General features: G+C 42.0%; 1 protein-coding gene across 2 annotated transcripts in view; it reads right to left on the bottom strand.

Annotated features, from left to right (window-relative positions):
* The window catches only part of Nol10 (nucleolar protein 10), an 82591-nt gene that overhangs the window by 15927 nt on the left and 44462 nt on the right, over nucleotides 1–22202 (bottom strand). For both annotated transcript variants that reach the window (XM_031357381.1, XM_031357382.1), the window contains 4 exons: nucleotides 10352–10478; nucleotides 9092–9171; nucleotides 8812–8910; nucleotides 7159–7248 (listed from right to left, as the gene is read on the bottom strand). In XM_031357381.1, the coding sequence (XP_031213241.1) occupies nucleotides 7159–7248; nucleotides 8812–8910; nucleotides 9092–9171; nucleotides 10352–10478 (396 nt within the window). The remainder of the gene's footprint in view (nucleotides 1–7158; nucleotides 7249–8811; nucleotides 8911–9091; nucleotides 9172–10351; nucleotides 10479–22202) is intronic.

Raw genomic sequence — 22202 nt, 5'->3', positions numbered from 1 at the left:
CCAGTACCTACACCAGGCAGCTCACAACTAACCATCTCTAACTCCAGTTCCAGAGGATCCACATCTTCTAGCCTCTGTGGGTACTTGTATGCATGTATACATTTTATGTGTGTGAGTGTGTGTATATGTGCGTACTCAAGGCTACACTCATACACACTGTATAATTTTTTTTTTAATTAAAAAAAGAAATATGAAAACAGCATTTCAATTGACTGAAGAATAGTGAATCATCTGACAAGAGCAGACTGGCAATTTGGAAAAGACATCTTAAAAGACAAAAATTAAAAACAACCAAGGCAGACTAATAAACACTCTCATTACCCTATGACTGCTCTTCCGAAGACCTGGAGGAGCCACTATTTGGAGAAAGAGGCAGGAGAGAGGAAGACACGATGACAAACTGAAGAGCACTTTCGGGACCACAGCAGACAAGGGAAGCTGCTCTAAGAGGAAGCAGCAACACGGTGTGTGGCACAGGCCTAAGGAACAGGCCAGAAGTTATTACAGGATTCAGAGCCGTCCCAGGAAGTGATGAAGAGGCAGGGCCTGGGACTAGGGCGATGGGAATCAAAGGATGGGACTGACTCCGGCCAGGGAGCAATCCCTGTGAAATACGCTTCTATGGAACTAAAGCAGCAGCAGCTGGATGAAACAAGAGAGCTAAGGATTACGCATGGGGTGGAAACAGCTCTTAGCTGCTTGGTCTGAGTGGGCAGCTGCTGGGAAGGATCATTAGGGCACCAGGATAAAAGGTGTAGGCTAGAGTGAAGGGCAGGAAATGATGTCCATTTAAGACGAAGTGTGACTCAGATATCAATAGGTGTCTTAGGAGCAGTGATTCACACAAGGACTCAGGAGAGAGGAGGGGGTTACCAGGTAAATTTTGGAGTCACCTGTAAATGTGAGAAAGCTGATATTGGCAATCAACCAATATTTCAAGTCAAAAGCCATGTGCCTATTAGGTTAAAAAAAACAAAGGAAAAAAAATCTTATTATCTTGCTGTATTTGTCAAAATTGTTATATTTAAATAACAGAGACTGTTAAATAGAGTATGTTGTTGGTATTTTAAAGATTTTCCTCCCTGTTAATTTACAACAAACAAATTATCCTGCCTAAAGACAAGTATGCTTTAGATGAATGATTATAAAATAAAAACTCCTTTGACCCAGCTGTAAAAGTATTTCCCCTAGGGACTTTTGCTTGTGTAATTGCTTATTTTCACAGCTGTCTTAAAAGAAAAAAGAATAAGATAGTGATGTTCTTGAAGTAGTTTACAAGTGTCTGGCTAGTGATCTGTCTTATAAACACACACACATACACATGCTCAACACTTACTTTGGTGTTTGGAAAACACGTGAATGTGGTGTTCAGCACTATCTCAAAGAATCACTTCTGTAGCTCCGAGCAGACACTTATTTTCTTGTTCCAATATAGAAACACACAAAGACTATCTGCTACTTAGAACTCTGACTCTCTAGCCCCACCTCTAGCCTAAAGGAGGGAGAGGAGGAGGCCTAGAGGGGCTGGGCAGGCTGAGAGAGGGAAGTGGGCAGTAACAGGAAGGAAGTGAAAGCAGGTGACAATCCTCAGGCTGCTGAGCTGGAACCTCACCTTCTAGCAGGAAGACGGCCATAGACCCGAGAGAGTGCTGACATGGGGACTCCCCCACATACCTCAGCCTGTCCCCTACTCTGTATTTTCAGCTCTCTAGCTCCCCACCCTGATCATGAACAAATAACCAAGACCATGGCAGAAAATAATAATTTTTTTCTTCCAAGAGAATTCCCTCTACACTAAAGACCTAGGTTTCCAGGCTGAGTGGCTCTGCAAGCAGCCAGCAATGCAGCTGGGCCAGCCTGCAGCCTGGAAGGCACCTAGTATGAATGACACAGTGGTCACAAGAGCTTCGCCAGGACAGCGTCTCTCCTACTTCAGGAGCCTTCTCAGCACTGTCTGGAGGGCACAGTGTGAAGCTGCTGTGAGAACTCGCGTCTTGTATTTACCCTCATGAGCCCTCACTGAACACTCAGCTGGTGAATGCAAGTATTTGGGTAGAAACTTCATTCCTTCAGAAACCCAGGGTTCTTCCGATTCTTTGTTCAATGTAGAGAACATTCCATGAAACAGTGCAGGGAGACCCCAGGACCTGAAGGTGATCAATCCATGAAGACTTAGGAGTTCTTCAGGAATGCATAAACAAACACATCTGAGCTACACAGACTCTTGCCACAAGGTCCAGACTCACAATACAGAACAAGGGGCTGATCGGTGATAATGACACAGAAGCTTACACCAGGGGAAATCAGTCATATGAGGTGACTCAGCTACAAATAGCATTTACATAGTTACAACATTGTAAATGCCCAATATTGATTTCACCAAAATTACCATCCAGCTTCAGCGGGAGGGAAAAGGCAAGACGCAGCACCACAGGCAACAGCAGGAAAATAACCAGCTAGATAGTGGGGAGTGCGTCCCCACAGAAGCACACGCAAGACAGGAAGGGAAGACAGGGAATATGAGGTGTGATGTTCAACTCTCCCAGGAGGCCCTGTGAAAACACCTAGTTGTGAGTGTTCATAGTATTGTAATTTGCAATAAAAAATGACAAAATTCTAATGTTAAAACTATCTGATCTAACTCAGTATGTATGCTTATAGTCACATTTTCCCCCCAAAGTGATGAATTATTACTTTAAGCATGTGCTGTGGGGGAAATGGTCTTACCCACTTGGATGGACCCTTAAAGCCAAATGGGGTACAGGTGCCTGTGCATCTCAAAGATGCTTGTGCATATGGGAAGCTCAATTTGCATTTGTTGAAAGGTAATAGTAATTAACACCACCAAATTCTAACTTCCTACAGCATTGACAGTGCTCACTGATGGTCTGCATGGTGGACTATATGGTAGGTCACTTCCTGTTGTAGACTCAACATCAACTGTAGGGTACACAGCTCATTTGGAAACAGTAACCGGGAACAGTAGGCTCCGGGGGTCAGTCGAGGCAGAGCTTACTTCGGGTCAGGAGGCAGCAGTGACACTCTGGAGGTTCTGAAGAGTCCTGTTACAGGTGGAACTGATGGCCTGCTGTAGTTTGCAACTCTTTCAAGTATTTCTTACTGATAAGGGGAGCTTTCTTTAATTTATAAATAAACAATTTGGTTTGAAGATAAAAGCATTAAATAATGAATTATACAACTCCAAGAACAGATTTTTATTTTTTTGGTTTTTTTGTGTTTTGTTTTGTTTGTTTTTTCGAGACAGGGTTTCTCTGTATAGCTCTGGCTGTCCTGGAACTCACTCTGTAGATCAGGCTGGCCTAGAACTCAGAAATCCGCCTGCCTCTGCCTCCCAAGTGCTGGGATTAAAGGCGTGCGCCACCACTGCCTGGCTTTTTTTTTTTTTTTTTTGTCAAGAACAGATTTTTAAAAGACCATATATTATATCTGTATTTCAAGAGTAAGACTGAAGTCGAATAATGGGGCCTGATTTACATTAAGTCAATAAAAAGCAAATCAGGGCCCATTTTATTAACAAAGCTTCCTAGAAGAGTCTGGTGATCAGGTGATGCGGTTATAAAGACACAACTGGTTATAAAAAGGCAGGAAGAAGACACAGCAGTTGACAGAGGAATGTAACATTTGTAGGCTTTGTCCTCTCTGAATCCAGCACAAACAGTACAAACCCAATAACTATCCCCCTAAGATAGATGCTCAAGTAAATGTATGCCGTCTTGGTTATGAAGTACAGAACAGGTACAAGCAAGAGTTAAGGCTTGCCTGGAAGTACCATCCAGAGAGTCAGAACCCACGGATTAAGTTAAACACCATCAGGACCTTAACAACAGGATTCAAATTTCAGACTTCTGAAATGACTCAACTGTGGTATCAGCATGAAGTATAAACTCCCACTACTCTGATGTGAACAGGAGCTCATGAGCAGCAGCCATCATGGTGTTCCTTTCAATGCTCTCTGTGATGTGCCCCTATGGTCATCAGTTTACACAGCGCAGGAACACAGTGTTGCTCCCAAGCTAAACTGTCTTCATAAAGTTAATAATTAAAGAAGTAAAATATGAAAGTGTAAGTGGAGAGCGAAGAAGGGAAGAAGGAAGGATGGAGGGAGGGAGGAGGTACAGAAGAAAGAGCTGGAGTGGGAAATGGAACACTGTCATTGGTTAGGACTTTATGGATACAAACTGAGAAACAGTGTGAAGCGAATGTCTCAAAATAAATCAGAAAGCAGTAGTAACAGAAGGTAAACATCTTACTTGCAATGACACCAGTAAAGCCCTTCATATTAAAGGAACCCTCAGAATGGCTAGGATAGGGCTGAGTGGTAGAGAGCTTTCCCAGCATACATGGGACTCTGGGTTAATCCCAGCACTGCAGAAATGAATGTGCTCTTGGAGATAGTTAATGATATTAACAGGGCCTTGGATGGAACTTTGAAAAGCAACAATTTACTAGGGCAAAGAAAAACACTGGGTCCATATTGAAAGTGTAGGAAGAGAAAACAGTAAACATTGTTCAAATTATTCTTGACAAGTTTTTACAAAAATAAGTAAAAAAGTAAAATGCTAGGATATTTTCTACTGTTTTCATTAACAGTATATTTAAAAGGCTTCAGTTGCCTATTTTCATTTTCCTAGATCAGAAAAGAGTTCCTGAAGTTCTGGGAAAACTGTCAGGGGAGGAGCAATGGTAATTCTTCACTGAAATGAGCACTGCTGTGTTTGCTTCCAGCTTTCCAGGTCATTTCACCATCCCATAATACCCTGCCTCCATCCAACCTCAACAAAAGACTCCCAACGGAAGGGCTGAAAGAGATGGCTCAGTTGGTTAAATATGTCCCCAGAACCAACATGAAAATCTGGGAATGGTAGTGTGTCCTTATAATCTCGGCACTAGGGAGGGAGAGACAATCAGAACCCAGGACTCACTGGCCACCTAACCTAGCCTAATCGCAGGCACCAGGGAGAGTGTCTCAAAACCCAGTGTGGCCAGAACCTGAGGAGTGCAGGTTCAGTACATCAACACACACACAAAGATCCTTTCCCAAACACAAAGTCTCCCAAAGGGAACGTACCAACTTCTGCATCTTCATCACCATGACCTGTAAGAAGGCTCTGCCATATACTATGCTGCTCAAAAGAGCAAGTACCCTATAGCACGGTTGTGCCAAGGACTCTGAGCACAAAGCATATCTGAAATGCATACATCTATAGTCTAAATTAGCTCCACTCTCTTCCTCTAGGAGCTTTAGGAAGACAGTACAATGATCACTTCCACATGGCTTGTAAAATGACATTGTACAGCTGAAAAAGTTATAGGCGAATCATCCTCAGACTCAGCTAACAAGACCAATGTGACGACTGCTCTGAGGAGAATGCCAGCAGAGCACAAAGCCACTATTTCTACCCTGCAGGTACACACATTCAGGGTATACACACTTGGTCACACACTGATGTATACAGCTACAGTTCAAGAATGTGAATTTAAATGAGTAAGCTTGCTCAGTATTGCTTTTTTATTCACGCAGAGGACAGGAAAATATAAAACCATCCACATATTTTATTTTAAAGGAGCTTCCAAAGATTTAAATAATTTAAAGAATATAATAGGCCAGGATGAAAGGCACCAAGGAGAGGCTATAGAAGAGAAGGCAGCAAAGTGGAGCATCTGGTCGGAACTCCACAGAAGTGACAGTACTAAGAGAGTGCCTACCTGTCCTTACAGGTTACAGTTGAAAGTGAAGCTGAGGGAGCCATCTAGCATCACAGTCAGTGCATAGCCAGACTCAAATAAGAGCCTGGATTCTGAGGAAGGCAGAGGAACCAAAGAGCACAGTAGGGTTCATGCAACTATAGCTTGCATTCACCCACCTGGCTAGAGAGCAAAGAATAAGCTACTAGACAAGGAGCCTGCTTGGCTCAAGGCCACAAGTTTAGCTCTTACTCCAGGTCCTGCATGCTCTCCTGGTGGGCAAGGGTTTGGGGGCAGTGGATACTACAATGCTCTCAGCAGATGAGGGAACAGGACTGGGGAAGACCTCAGAGTCTTCATAAATATGGACAAACTAGGCACATCTTCCTACCTCAGAACAATACTAAGACTGCTAACTTTTATTATTTTATGGCTGGTCCCTGTCTACTGTCACCTCAGAAAAGGTGGGCAGGTAGCAGCTACATGGAAGCACGTACCCTCCCAAAATGACATGTCAAAACCAAAAAGCAGTTATTTCTAGAATTAAAAAAAAAAACTCTTGGCCAGAAAATCCTACAAAATCATGCAAATCAAGCAGCTCAAATCTTCATGTTCATTTTCAGAACATCTGTGAGACTGCCCAGGGCATTAAGGGTGTGCGTATCTGAAAAGCCACCACGTGTCTGAAAGGTATCACTTTAAGGAAGCAATGTGTACTGTTCCAGGACATAATGGTGCAGTAATGAGGGGTGCCTAGGCCACAGTGGGGCTGGACACAGGTCGGTGGTACAAACAGTGTTGGGTTCACAGAGTAATGCTGAACACAGCAGTTTTGATGTAGATTGTCTAGTCACTGACCACACTGTGAGCTAACCGATGCACCACTGAACATCCAAAGCTCAGGGTGGGTTAACCCAAATGCCAGCTTTCCCTGCCATATGCACATGATCCTGACCAAAAGAAGCAAACTGTTCTTGAGCACAGAAATAAGTACATCATAAAATAAATGCAAATAAAAGTAAAATATGAGACAATAAACCTAGTCAGTACAGAAAAAAGTCAACAGCACTTTAGCAACAAAAGGATTAAGTAAATTTTAACACAGAATGTGTAGCCACTTAAAATACAGAGAATTTAACAACATGTGAAATTACAACTGTTATCTTCCAGAACCAGGTAACATTTCAACAAATACATGGTGACCTTGCTAATCCAGTGTACACCTTTAAGAGGACTGACATGGAGGAATCAGCTCAGTACCAATGATTTTCCTCTAGAGTATGGGGGTGTGTGGCTTTTAACTTTTTTCTTCTTTTTTCTTCAATTTTTCAAACTTCCCATACTGAGTAAGTATAGGGGATTAGGGGAACCCCAATAATAAAAAGACATACATTACTACCCATGACCTACAAAGCAACTTACTGATACTTTCTATTCCTTAGGACATCTTACCTTAACTTTCTTTTTCAGTGTAGACTTTTGTTTCTCCTCTTCCTCTTCAATTAATTTAAGTGCCAGTTCTTTGTTAACTTTTGGCAGTTTCTGGTAAAGAGATGGAAATAAGATACGCTGAGATAAATATACTTAACATTAAAGGCAGCAGGTCTGTGAGTAGTGTAAGTTCACAAAGGGTAGCTCACTCCTATTTCTTTTTTTTTTTTTTTTTTTTTTTTTTTTTGATTTTTCGAGACAGGGTTTCTCTGTGTAGCCCTGGCTGTCCTGGAACTCACTCTGTAGACCAGGCTGGCCTCGAACTCAGAAATCCACCTGCCTCTGCCTCCCAAGTGCTGGGATTAAAGGTGTGCGCCACCACCGCCCAGCTTCACTCCTATTTCTTAGTTTACCGTCCATAGTAGGAAAGGAATTACACAAGGAATAGCAGCAAGTGGGCCAAATGGCACAGAACTGTAAGCACGGCCTGTAATGGGAGCATACTCTTTCCACAGAGGGCCTGGGACCCTGGGACCCTGGGACCCTGGGATTACAGCTACCTGCCCTGCCCTCTGCTGCAGTTGTGGGAACCTCTGAAATGCTTCCTGCTCTGAAAAAGGGTGAATTCCTAGAGTCTAGATAGGAGTGTAAGGACTCTCAGATAAGCGGTGGGCTACCTACTGTCTTCTTTCACATCACGCTCATTTATTGTACTAAGTAAAATGTAACTCTGGCAGGTACACACCCGGCTGCTGCTGAAACTCATGCACACTCACGATCTCTGCTGTTATAAACTCTGAATAACCATGGAAAATGGAACGAGCACTGAGGTCACCTCAGGAAAGTCACTAGTCTTTTGTTACTGAGAGTGTGTATATTACATACATTTTTTAAACTAATGTTCAGTTAGAAATATTTTACCACTCAGGGATTTGACTTAATGGATGGGATGTCAGAGAGCCAGGAAGGCAGGAGCAGGCAGACAGGAAGCTCCTCCCTGTCTGCTCATGGTCTGGCTGGAATAATCAACAGCAATTCTTTACCAGGGGACTAGCAGGTGGCTCCGACAGCAGTGGTATTCACCAGTCTCCAGTTCTCAACACACCCAGGATCACCCTCAAATGCCAAGAGCACCAGCCTGCCTGTCCCTTAGGAGTCTGGGTGCTCCTGCACTCACGCCTTTCTTGTCTCCTGGATCTAAGTCACTGTCTCTCTTCTCCCACTTCCTGTTTCTGTCTTTTGGGTGCTCTAATTCCTGGCAGACACTAAGTACTCTCCATCAAAACAACTGGTGCTGGTTGTTTCCTGGCTCTGTCTATTAGTATCCTGGGATGCAGAGAACCTGAGAGAACCAAGCACACTAGCAGGAGATGGAGACAAGCAGATTTCTAACACCTGTCAAACTCAAAGCAGCTTGAACTGTTTTTAGTGCAGCCCACAGCAGCTCTGTAGATCAAAGCACTACAGCCCAGTGTGTCTTGGCCTTTCCGTTATTATCAAGTACTTATTATTACCCAAACACCTAACCACACACCCTCATGACAAAGTATACCAAGAAAGCAAAAGATGTGAACTAAAAGATGGAAATTCATGGATATGATAGACTTCTTCAGAGTAACACACAAAATGAAGACTATTTTCCTCTGGTAATTGCAATGCTGAGTAGAGCTTTACCTTTAATTGGACTCTCTGTGCACGGGTTTCTTCTATTTTCTGTCGAATTTTATCTTTCCTATATTCTTCATAAGCAAATGGATTGACCATCAATTTCACCTTTTCAAAACAAAGAATGAAATTATCAGAATCAGTATTTAGTAGCATATATATACCATGACTATTGTACCAAAGAAAGTAGATCCCTCACAATTCAGAAGTATGCTTTATAAGGCAAAAGTACGTAGAAGCAGCTATGGATGGGGTACTATCACCTGAAATATCCGTAGCCTGTACTTACCTTGTGGTAGAGTCTGATATCCATGAAAAATCCATGCATATATGCTCGGAGGAAAGGTGATCCAATGAGATGTGTGAGCCCTGCCAAAGTTAATCAGAATAATAAGTCTTTATGATGTCTTCATTAAAATTTAAGTTTTTCTTCCTTCTTTATTAATGGCTATTTTATGTGTATGGGTGTTTTGTCTGCAGGTATGCCTGTGGAGACCAGAAGAGGGTGTTGGATCCCCTGAACTGGAGTTACAGAAAGTTGTAAGCAGCCACAGGGATGCTGTGAATTGAGCCAAGAAGAGCAGACAATAGGCCACAAGCTATTTCGTTATTGTTCACTACTGACTCCCATATTGAGACCTGAAAATTATACTGAAAAAAAGATCACATAGCAGTTTAAAGTAGTATGCATACAACAACAAAAGGGAAAAATTAAACTTGAGGTGTTCTTCTATTGTAACTGTAGGAGTTAACACACAATTTATTCATGTGTCTGCATGGACTTAGCACCCAACATTTTCTCAGAGTATATGGTCTAATTAATTACCCAACATAACATAATTGTTAATGATGCCATTTGAAAGTCTTTAGGGAATTGAAGGTCTTGCTCTTTAGTGTTGGGTCTCACCGCAGGTCTAAAAGCCATGAGTGTGCTCAGTCACAGACTGCAAAATCTATACACCTTGATCCAAAATCTCTTTGAAAATCAAGTCAGGCATTTGCTCCAGTGATGGAAAGCTGGATATCCCTAATTTTAAAATCCAGACTCAAAACCCTGAAACTTTTGAGTGGCAAGTTAGGACTCAAAAAGTTCTGAACTTTGGAGAGCTTCAGACTTCTGGCTGGAATGTTCAGCCTGCATTAGAGTTTTTTCTATTGGAAGTTTTGGATTAGGTCCTTTATGAATAAATCTAAGAGATCTAAGGGCCATCATCTGCTTACAGCTGAGAGAGGTTCAAGGTGTCATATTTATTTACATTTATCACACTCTCAAAGCCACACTTGACTCCCATAGCTCTAAGAAACATCACACTTGAAGGGCAGGATGTTGGCTGTTAAAGTTAAGGCACAAAAGGCTTCAGCCAGTTGAATTTACCAAAGCTTTTCTGAGCAGAGTTTATAAAGTTGATCATTTAGAACATTTTGATATCTGATTTGGCAGAAATGGGACATTTGGAAAGATAAATAAAAATGGCTCAGTTGATTTTAATGCTCAAAACCTACATATGTGAAAATAAGACAATTCCATAAACATTTTATCATATTTTACCTAAGTTTTCAAGGTCTTTCTTGGTGACAAATTTGTAATCATCATACACTGTGCTCTCTGGATTCTCTTCTAATTCTTCTGTCAAGTTGTCCAGGAAGGAACACCACCTGGGAGCAGGACCCAAAACCTGGGAGGAGATATTAAAAAGTCAAACACAACTCACCTTGCAGCCAGAATTCTTTAACCATAGTTGCAAGTATTCCATTCAACCAGAGGAAAGATAGCTACAATATGTGTAAACATGGCAGAGAATACAATGGAAAGGGAATAAACAAAGTAGAAGAATTTAGGCTGGAAAAGGGAAAGATACAAAGGTATTGCTGTTACATCACAACTACCAAAATATAGACAAGTAATTCAGATACTTATAATAACTTCTACACATTTATATAACATGTCCCTCATCAAAACAGTACTACAATTCTGTAACATATATTTAGTATCATAAATCTGTTATAACATATATTCAGCTTGTGATTTCTGGATAGCTTTTTATTGCTAAGAGTATCTTTCTCTGCACTATGTCACATCCATTGAAGCCAGTGCTTATTTCAAAGGAAATTTGCTCATTCCTAGAGGATACTACAGACAGGAGAAGCCAAGGTCAGCATAATGGAACTTCCAAAGATAACCTGTTTACTTCAGTGGTAACTATGGGGCGTGGAGGGCAACCAAATCACAATGAAAGTTATGAAATTGAGTTTAACCTTTTTTGAGAAGGAAGGAGGAAGAGGCATAGCGAAGGAAAATAGCCTGTGTTAACACCTCTTCAATTTAAGTGGGAAACGGGGGCAGGGGCAGCCAATGCACTACTGAAGAGGCCACATGAAAACAAGTCTTACTGAGCATAGAGGAGCCTTACAGATCAGTTTCCCAGTACTGCAATTTATGCTATTTTAAACGATAAGTGAAATGATTTCAAACACAGATAAACTTTCAAAAAATGCAAGGCACCTAAAAAAAGAAACTGCTGTGGTTCTAGGTAATTGTGAGGTAGCAGCTTAAAATCAACAGGCACCTATACTCAACATTACAATATATAAAGTACTTCACTTGGCCATGATCCCTCTAAAGTTTAAACTCTACACCTAGAGAAAAGGCATGGATGGTATACATATAAACGTACACACACACACACACACACACACACACCACATGAAACAAAATCAATGAACCAAATCCAAAGTGACTTCAGCTGAAATAAACACAGTGACAAGTCTGAAAGCTCGAGGTCCCCTGGGAGAGCCACCAAGAGTGTCTGCACTTGCAAGCAAGGGTTATTCTTCAGCTACTTGGAAACCTGAAGGAGTAAAGCTTTGCCAGTGAGGCCATCTTTCTTCTTTTAGACATGAGAGAAGTGCTTCACTGCTACTTTTCTACAACATGAGGCCTCAAATATCAAGATGTGAGACCCTCATCAGTTTTGTTAATGCTAAATTCATGGCACTTAGGACAATCTTCCATCTGTAAGAGCATGTACAGGCTCTACACACATGGGCATTGCAGTTTAAAATGTCTATGGCAAAACTATTTCCAAATGGTCTCTTTTTCTTATTCAGATAAAAAAATGTGTATGTAGCTTATAAAACTATCATCCACAAGATCACTTCTGGGTGAACATCAGATGTTGTTTGACTCCAATGCAAGGGACTGTCATGTACAGAACAGCAAGGACACACAGCCGTCCCCTGGTATCACCAGAAGACCAGTCCCTGAGACTCATGTCTATACCAAATGTGCAGGTGCTGCTGAAACAGCACAGCTTTTGCTGTAAACGAGACAAGATCTCCTATGTAGTTTAAGTCACAGTTCAAGACTGGCTGAGCAGATGTGTAGGCCTAGATTTAATCCCCATCACTGCAAAACACCATCTCTAGATTATTTACAAAGTACTTTTTTTTTTTTTTTTTTTTTTTAATTTTGGGGGTTGGGGTGGGGCTAGAGAGTGCTTATTGCTCTGCAGAGGATCTGGGTTCAGTTAACATCAGATGGCTCTCAATTGCCTGTAATTCCAGTTCTAGGGAACCCAACTTTCTTCTAGTCTTCTGCTCCTGTATGAACATGGTATACTTAAACTCATGTGTGTACACGCGTGCGCACACATTTAAAAACAAGTTCTTTTAAAAGCTAATATAAGTGCTATGTAAATAACTATTACACTCTATTGCTTAGGGCAAACTGACCTTCAAAGCCCTGGAATCTAAAAATCCAAAATCCAAGTGTTGTATAACAGTTTCTTCCAGGATTGAAACATTTCACCCTGTAGGGAAGCTCTACAACTCAAAATATCTTCAGGAAGTCCCTGAAACTGACCAGATTCACTAGGCCTTCCCTACCAGAATAAGCAATAGAAGCTGAGAGAACCTCTTAAACAAGCTGAGCTGCAAAAAAAGACTCTCAGACAAGCTGCAAAGACTGAGACCATACTAGCTGCCTGAAGAGGTCTAGACCACTTGAGCTGAGACACCTGGGAAAGACATTCTTCAACCCATTGAGCTGCCTAAAGGCTGTGTACTGTGTTCTCGGTTCCCAGTTTTTGTGAGTTTCTGGAGAGGGCTTTGGTGATACAACTATCTTCTGAGTCATTTCTTTTCCTGTAAGCAATCCCAATAAAAGTCATGGAGCACCACGTTGGACTTTGGGGTATTTGTACTTCCGTTTGTTGTGGGCTACCTATGTGGATAAGTGGATGTGTGTTGCATCTTCCCAGAAGAAGTTTGGTTACACAACACTAAATCTGTATATACTCATATTTGTATGTAGATCATATTTTTGCACGAATTTTCAGTCTGTAGCCCATTGGCTGCAGGTGAGAGAAGCACAGATGAGGCCAGGTGGAGTCTTAGCATTGAAGCAGCTATAAGCATGAACTTGAAGGACCAAGAATGGAGTTCATGCTCTGACTTCTCTAAGGGATGGTGATAGAAATAACAAAATGTCAGACTAGATGCAAATCTAATTTTCCACAGCCTCCTTTTTGAAAATTATTATTACATTTATTTATTAGTGTATGAGGGGAGGGTGTCATACGGAGGTCAGAGGACAACTGTCAGGGAATGGCCCTCTTCCTCATGATGTGTGTCCCAGGGATCAAACTCAGGTTGTGAGGCTTAGTGGCAGGCATGTTTACCTGCTGAGCCACCTCACAGGGCCCCAGGATTCTTTTATGTCTTGTGACTTTCCTTTTGATTACTTACCTGGATTTTCATGGAACTGTTTTAATTTGTTTCTCAGGAGATAGACTGACTTATGATAAATAATCTCTACAAACAGATTTGTGTCCATTAAATTTTCCACCAAATCCAAGATTAAACCTATTTGTGACTTTACTGAGCACACTTCCCACTTCCTTTCCAGATAGACCCCACAGCCACCATTAGGAAGCAGAGCTTACTAAAGGTATTAACTGTGCGCTTCTCCACCCCAGGGCTTTGCCCACTGGCCTCCCAGTAAGTTGCAAAACACCATGCTTAATGGATCTGCTATATTTACAATGACTGCATATTAACGTGTCAAAGCCCCTTGCTGTCTTCCAAGGCATAATGTTACATGTCAGATAATCCTTAAAGACATACTAATTACTAACTTTTGCTTTTATAACTTGAGGAAAACTTTTTTTAAACAACTGTTGGTCTGTTAACTTTCCATCAACCATGTCGTGTTTTCTGAGCTAGGAGCTAGCTCAGAGAATGCACTTAACACATTCCAGATCCTGAGAGGATGAAATGGCTCAATGGGCAGAGGTGCCTGCTGCCTAGGTGGGTGCCTGCTGCCTAGCCTGGTGCCTGCTGTCTAGCCTGGCAGCCTAGTTCTACCCTTGGGATCTACAAGGTGTAAAAAGTTGTCCTCTGACCACCACATGTGTGCAGCCACATACATATACAATATACAATAAGTAAGCAAATCCAATAAAACAAATGAGAAAAGAACTATATTTGCTAACTATCAGCAATGCTGATACAGACTACAGAATAATCTTATCATTTGGCAGCCACTCGAGTTAACTATTAAGTTATTTTAATTGTTTTCAGGACATTCTAAAAACAGACAGAAATATAAATTCTGGGATTTGAGCAAAAACCACCACCATTCCTAGTCCCTTGAATGCCAGAGGCCAAGTGCGCACTGTTGTGCTGCCACCTCAGTAACCACGCTAGTGACCACTCTAAGGGATAAAGTCAGACTTCTGGGGCTGAAACCTCCATCCAAACAGTAAGCTGCCATTCTCGCCACGAAGCTACCATCTTCATCAGAAACAACTGGGCCCAGGCTTTACAACACAAAAAAATTTAAGATAGATTTTTTTATCTTAAAAAAAATAATAAAGCAAATAAACCATAGGTTATATGAAATGTCGGGTGCTGTCTAGGTTAGTGTCCCATTTTTAAACACAATAAGAATGTCTGTAACAGGGCTGGAGAGCACTTAAGAGCACTGACTGCTCTTCCAGAGGTCCTGAGTTCAATTCCCAGCAACCACATGGTGGCTCACAACCATCTGTAAAGGGATCTGATGCCCTCTTCTAGTGTGTCTGAAGACAGAGACAGTGTACTTATATATAAGAAATAAATATTTAAAAAAAAAGGGTCTATAACAGAATCACATATATATCACATATAACTCAGTGATATTCATATCACTGAGTTAAGACAAAATAATGGTAAGAAAGAGCCTCATTAATGTCAATACAGGTAAAATTTGAGTCCTAAGGAATCAGGTCAGTTATAAAAAAAGAAAACAATAGTTTTTTAAAAATAAAAACTACAGGTAAGAAAGAGATGATAGTACTGTACTATAATACACACATACATACACACAAAATATTGCTTCCTGTAGCAAATATATACCAAACTTAGCTAAGCTATAATATAAAAATTTCCGCTGGGCAGTGGTGGCACACGCCTTTAATTCCAGCATTTGGGAGGCAGAGGAGGGCGGATTTCTGAGTTCAAGGCCAGCCTGGTCTACAGAGTGAGTTCCAGGATGGCCAGGGCTACACTGAGAAACCCTGTCTCGAAAAAAAAAAAAAATTTTTTTTTTCCTTCTATAGTAGCTTACTCCATGTTAGCTCTAAGACCCACCAGCACCAGCATGTATTTTCCAATTTTGACAGCTGAGGCTTTATAATGAGCGATCACAGACTGGGTGAGCCGAAGGGAGGAGCTGCCTTTGAGCATGTAATTGCATTTGTAGCATAATGAGCTGCCTAATTGCACATCCAAGTTTACATGCATTAGCCTGAGTAATTATGAGTCATCCAAAGGTGCATTGCTCTGCAGTAGCCTTTTGTCCCCTGTTCCTAAAACTCAGATTAGCATTACTACAATTTAATCTCAGAGCTTACACTTTATTTAATTTTGGGGAACAAACTGAGCCCAGGCTGGTCTCAGCAATCTATGTTCAGAATGGCCTTGAGTGCTCATCTTTCTACCTCAGTCTCTCAAATGCTAGGATCACAGGTATATGCTACAATGCAGCAATGTTTACATTTGAAAAGGAGAAAAATTATCTGCTGTGATTTACTTTTGATTTAGTTTAGATACTAAAAAAACAGGAAAAACAAAGCTAAGTAAAATGAACAAACCCTGTATATGGTGCTCTCTCCTGTCAGCTGGTCAAGGAACACTTAGTCTATGCAAGGCTCTGACAGTATAAATGAGCATTAGACAGCATGTCTACATTTAAGAGCCAAGGGAGACTGGACATCCCAAGCAAACAGTTAAATACAAAATTAAAGCCAATATTAAGAACTGCAAGGAGCCTTCAGTTACTAATAGTAGCTCCTACCCCGAAGCTTTGTTAAAATGACAGTAAACAAATATAAAAAGGACTTTAGGGCAGAGGAGGGTACAGTGGCGTAGGAAGCACACCTCGTCAGCAAGTGCGCAGATAGAGGTGGGCAGCAGCAAGAGTGGGACGACAGGAGAAAGCATGGCATGAGGAAGGGGGTGACAGGGCTGGGGACACCTAATTCCCACCATCTCTAAGGAGACAGAGGACAGATCTTTGGTAAACCCAAGCTATGCCACATGGCTTTGGGGCCAAAAGAACAAAGGTGGAAGTGACTCAACTGTGGGGCTAAAATGACAACTGGTCTAGCAGTCAGATCCTGAGATCCCGTCCCAGTTCCTTAAATACCAGGGGCCAAGTGGGCGCTGTTGTGCTTCCACCTCAGGAAGAACCCAGGGAGTATTCTTTGCAGAAAACCAAAGGTCCTGTGGCACTGGTACCTGGAAACAGAGGCTCAAAGGGTCAAAAGGAAAACGTCCAGGGAACAAGACAAGGTGCAAAGGGATTCCTAGGCAGCAGTCCACTGCCTCACTCTCACACAGGGAACCCAGGAACAGACCCTGCTCATGGTCACACAGAGTCCCCAGGAACACACTGCTTCACTCTTACAGAGGATCTATAGGCAACGCTCCACTGCCTCATTCTTAAGCAAGAACAGACTGCCAAAGATGCCCTTATGCAACCAAGACCATCAAACCAAACACCTTCAACTGTAGAGAAAGTGAGCAAAGCTAGGCAGAAACGCTGGCCTCCAGGAACCATGAGGAAAAGGTTCCACTGTGAACAGGCATTGTGGGCAAAGTGAGAGGAGAAATGTGAGTGGACAGAGGCCCAATAGGGAGAGACTGTGGAGCACATCTGGCAACTGCAAAGGCAGTATGCTCAAAACTGCGTGAGGTCAGCAAGAAGACCTGCCCAGCACAGCCAAAAGAGTCTTCTTGCAGGCCACTCACTTCTCTAGTACTGAGTGAAACAGAGACCATCAGAGGGCTCTGGCATAGGACTGACACGATCTGACTAGCATTTACAACATCACTTTGATAGAAGCTGGGAGACTTGCTGATTCCAGGTATTTAAAGAGATTCTGTTCAATCATTAACTGATGACTAAGCAAGGCAAACAGAGATTTCTGTGGCTCCCTATAACAAAGAAATCAGACTTTATAGTTAGTCCAGGAGCCTTACTACACAAACTCTGGATGTGGGGAGCCGAGTTCCATAATTTCCACATTATCTTTAAAGTTTCTAGCTTTCAACAACAAAAAAATGACAAGACACTGAAGTAAGGGGACACATGGGGGTGAGGGGGCACATGTGGTAAAGGGCTCGTGGGGGGTGAGGGGCACATGGGGGTGAGGGATACCTTGTATGTGCTGGAGATGGAATAATAGAATCTGCCTTAGGAACAGTTCCTGCATGAAGTTGTAAAGATGCTCAGCAGCTGACAGATGGAGGAGGGAGCACAGTACGCACAGAATGAACTAAATCCATCACTCAGTACAAAGGGGGAAATGAGCACAGCAGAGGTGGACCCTGAAAACAGGGAAAGCCCCAAAGCATCTATCAGAGCATTCCATTCACACGCAATGCTCAGGAACAGCCCTACAGCGCTAGACTGCTGGTGGAACTGTGAGAGGGAGAGAGAGGAGAGAGGTGTCAGGGAGCTTCCTTTTGGTATGAAGGACCCAAGAGTTAAATGGTGGTGACAACAGGATTCTGGATACATGAGAAGCCACTAGATTATATCCTTTAAAGGACAGAGTTTTTAACAAAGCTGCTTTTAAAAAATTGAATTAAGGATCACATGGTGCACTTATCTAGACGATTCTACTCCGCCATTCCTGCCTTTCAGATGGGGACATTCTCTGGGGGCCTGGGGCCAGCTGACTTGTCCAGGTTCCCGTCCTGAAGTATGTACCTCATAATGAGATTATATAGACTGCTCCTCATAACCAGATCCAGTTAACACTTCTGGCAGGAGTCTGAGGGAACATGTGCCAAGATTACCACAGAAACTCTTTCTGCATTAGGTACTCAGCTTCGTGGGACTTATATTTGTATCAATCTTTCTATCTTTTCATTTGTTTCCAAATTTTGGTATTAAATTGAGCTGGAGGTAACAAGTTGGTTCTGGGAGCCAACTTGCTGGAACCTTTCCTGGCAAACCTGAGCCACAGAGGAGGTCAGAAAGACCCAAGTACTTTCAAGGTCCCACCTCACATCTGAGAAGACTGCCTACTAAACAGACCCCTCTCACAAAAAGCAAAATGAGGAGAGAGAAAGAGAGTGAGTTTGTGTGTTAGTTTAAACCCAACTTATGAAGTAAAAATGAAAATATCTGTCTGCTGTACATTAAAAAATGAATGACATAAAGCCTTTTTAAAATTTTAATTAAGTGTGTGTGTGTGTCTATGTATGAGCTTACACACATGAGTGGAGTATTATCGAGGCAAGAAGGAAGAATCAGAGTCTCTAGAGTTGAGTTACAGGTGGCTGTGAGCTGCCCTGCATGGGTGCTGGGACTCAAGCTCAGGTCCTCTGGAAGAACAACATGTTTTTTAATTGCCAAGCCACCTCTCCAGCCCCACAAACAGCATATTAAATGACCTAAAAACTCCTTGGTTTTCATTTCTCCTTCAGTATTGATTGAAAAACAAAACAAGGAGGAGAGCAATGTTACCACAGTTTCATTTTCTGTCGGCTAAATGAAAAGCACAGATTTTTTTTTAAAAGGTCTCCCATCCACTCTATCCTGAGGAATCTGGCCTTGCATCTCGGCTACAGACTACAATTTGATGTCTATCATACTATATTTGAATTCCAGAGTTTCCTAGAGTTCACGCCCAGAGCCTGCAGTAACAAGATGCTGAGCGATGTCCTATGCTTAAAGTCTTTTCCTCTTATACTTTCCTAACTGCTAAATTCAACCTCACAGGCCTCACAGACATGAGAGGCACCAGGCCAACTTTACACTGGAGAATGGAATTATCTCTTTGATCATGCACCTGGAAGCGAGCACTCCCATAGTCTTGCTTTGTCGTTTTATTCTGCCAAGAATCACAGATGGTTTAGTATGTTGGCCTTGGTTGTCAGCACACCAGTTGCTTCCGCTCTACTTGACTTCCTGCTAGCAAAGGATATGCTAGAAGTCTTCAGCATACTCTCCGTGCTTTCAGAACCAATTCTGAAGTTTATGTAAAACCAAGGGTACTATAGCATACAAAACTCAGGGAAGAAAACTTCACAAGAACAAAGGAAGAATAAAACTATTCAAAAGTTTATGACGCTTTCTCAAAGTTGTATATTTTAATAGTGCTATCCTAGGAAGGTCAAAAACTCTCTTGCCTCTTAGTGGCTACTCATTACCTCCAAGGGGTGGGGCATGCATGGTACCAGGAAATCCTGAAGGAGACATTTCAAACCCAGCAAAAGACTTCCTATGTTCCCAAATAAAGTCAAAGGAGAAATGGAAAACAAACAAACAAAATGCTCCACACTAAAACAAAAAACACCAATCTGGACTCAGTCAGATAAAATGCCAACTTCAAAAGTGCTGGAGTGACATTAATGCTCATGTTTCCCTCTGAGGTCAACTAAGACTCCCACACTAGCCATATCAAGGGTCTGAAGATAGTAAATGTGTGGGCAAAGCTGTGAAAAGGGAAGAGCGTGTGTCCTAATAATTTTTTTAGTGATGTCTCAAGATAGATCCCAAGAACTTTGCAAAAACTTAACCATTATCATGGTTGTGAAGAAAGCTTTACATAAAAATAAATAACCTCAGAATAAAAAGGAGAGGAAGTGGAAGGAGGAAAGAAAGGAGGGTGGTGGGAAGGAAGGTGGAAGAGGAAAAGCTGAGAGGGACAGAGGTCTTGGGCAGGGAAGGAACCATGCGATTTGGGGGGAAACAGCTGTTCTAGGTGAAGCAAAGATTTAGCTCCACCATGCTTAGCAACCAAAGCAAAGGAAGAGGACCAGTGGCCTGGCAGAAGGAAGCACACCAATAACTCAGGAGGAGAAACTCACTTCTGAAACAGGACTGAAGCAGGCTATCACAGGCCTGTCATGGCCTTTTATAATGTACAGCACTCTTTAAGGGAGGTTTACAAAAACTTTATCTGACTTGAACTGTCATTTATGAAGACTGAAGGTAAGTAGTCTAAGTTACATGATTTAGTGGCCAAGAGATATTTAAGGATGCACCGTGCAACATTCCAACATGGTCACTGCCAGCCACATGTGGCTATTTAAAGAACAATTAAATTTAAAAACTCAGATCCTGGTCACATCCCAGGTAACCTGGGTATAGTAAGGACCAGGGCAGACCCCAACCTACTCCTTGACTATGGACACATTGTGACTAGCCTATTGTCACAGCAATGGGTAAATAAGGAATTTGTCAGCAGGTTGCACATCCACACAATCAGTCTTGACATAACACATAGAAATAAGCTAATAAGTAAGCTGCAAGGAAGGGATATGGGAACCTAAAAGCAAATTACTATGGGAAGAGTTAGTCTGAAATGACTATGTAGCAGATACAACTGTCTAGAAAAAAGGCAAACCTTTAAGTCAAGTAAAGAGGTCAGGGTCTGAGGCCTGCTAGGCTGAGAGAGGAAGGAACAGGTTTTGATAACACACCATCATGGTATAGAGGGGCACAGCTATTTGTGAAAATTCACCAATGCACAACACCTTGAGCAGCCAACTGATGCAAGCTGTGGACTCAAGACTGATGGCGGTGAGTCAGCGTGGCTTCAGCAGGTGTAGAGATATATCACTCTGTACAGATTACTGATAGGAAAGCGGGCAGGCATGAGAATGTGCTTCTCACTCTTCTGCTGTGAGCTAGAAAGCTGTCCAGAAACTGTCCTGATGAGCAGATGAATGAGGGCATATGGTCATGGGCAGACATGCAAGGAACAAACAGGCACACTGACCTTTCCTTCAGTGTCCTAGCACCACCAATTACCTGTCATTTGATCCCCAGCCAAGAATGCCATTGTGTTCCATAAGAAGGTAAAACATACTAAGCTGGGTATGATGGTGTGTACCTCTAGTCACAGCAACAGAGGAGGCTGACACAGAAGGATTGCTTCAGAGCTGGAGTTCAGATCACCCTAGGCAACACAGCTGAGACTTTATGTCAAAGAAAGCAAGTAGCCAGGGAGTTCAAGGTCAGTCAACTTACACAGCAAGACCCCCTGCCTTTAAAATTAATTAATTAATTAAACAAACAAATACAAATAAAAAAGCAAAGCCACACACAACTGCTCCGTAATGGGGGATAATTCTGTGGAAAGGGGCCTAGAAGTCAGATTTGCAGAAGCACAGACAATGGAAGGGCAGACAGTACACACCTGGTAGCTCTCTTACTTTGCTCTGCATAAGCCCAAATATCTCCACCTTTCAGCTACATGTCTGACCCTTTGCCTTCTATTTTTAAGAAAAGAAAATACAGCTACTGAGGGTATTAATAAAAGATAATGTGTCCTGATTTCAGTCCGACATCCTCAGGCAATTCCAGCCACTTGTGCAAACACTGTCCTCTACTTCTGCCATCTGAGTGACGTCCCTCACAGGAAATTGGCTTACAGGTTCACTTCCAAGGAAGAATGACAGAGGGATTGGCCAGGAAAGCCCCAAGATGGGAGAACAGAGCTCATAGGCAAGGCTTGGGTCACTATCAGACTCAAATTGTGTCAGATAGGAAGTCATTCATTTCAAGAATGAACATTAGACATGTGCCCACTTAAGAAAAAACAAGAATCATTTGATACATTAACATAATGTAACATGCCATATGTATATCAAATATTTCCACATGTAAATTACATATTTTTAAACCAATCAGAACTGAAATTAGTGTTTGAAAGTGTGGCAGGATGCTCAGAAAATTACTTCCTGATTTATACACATTAATGCTTTAGGTATGTCTGCTATTTTTGTTGCTCAATAATGGTGATAGGAAGTGGGGAGGGTTTCCTCTGTTAAGAAAAATGTCACAGATACTGTTACTGCCCAAGAGTGTTTAGATTAGAATAGGAAGCTCCCATTTCCTC

The sequence above is a fragment of the Mastomys coucha genome, unplaced genomic scaffold (genome assembly GCF_008632895.1).
Source record: "Mastomys coucha isolate ucsf_1 unplaced genomic scaffold, UCSF_Mcou_1 pScaffold6, whole genome shotgun sequence".
Lineage (NCBI taxonomy): Eukaryota > Metazoa > Chordata > Mammalia > Rodentia > Muridae > Mastomys > Mastomys coucha.
Note: the sequence above shows the minus strand (reverse complement) of the source record. Positions and strands in the feature narration are given on the sequence as shown.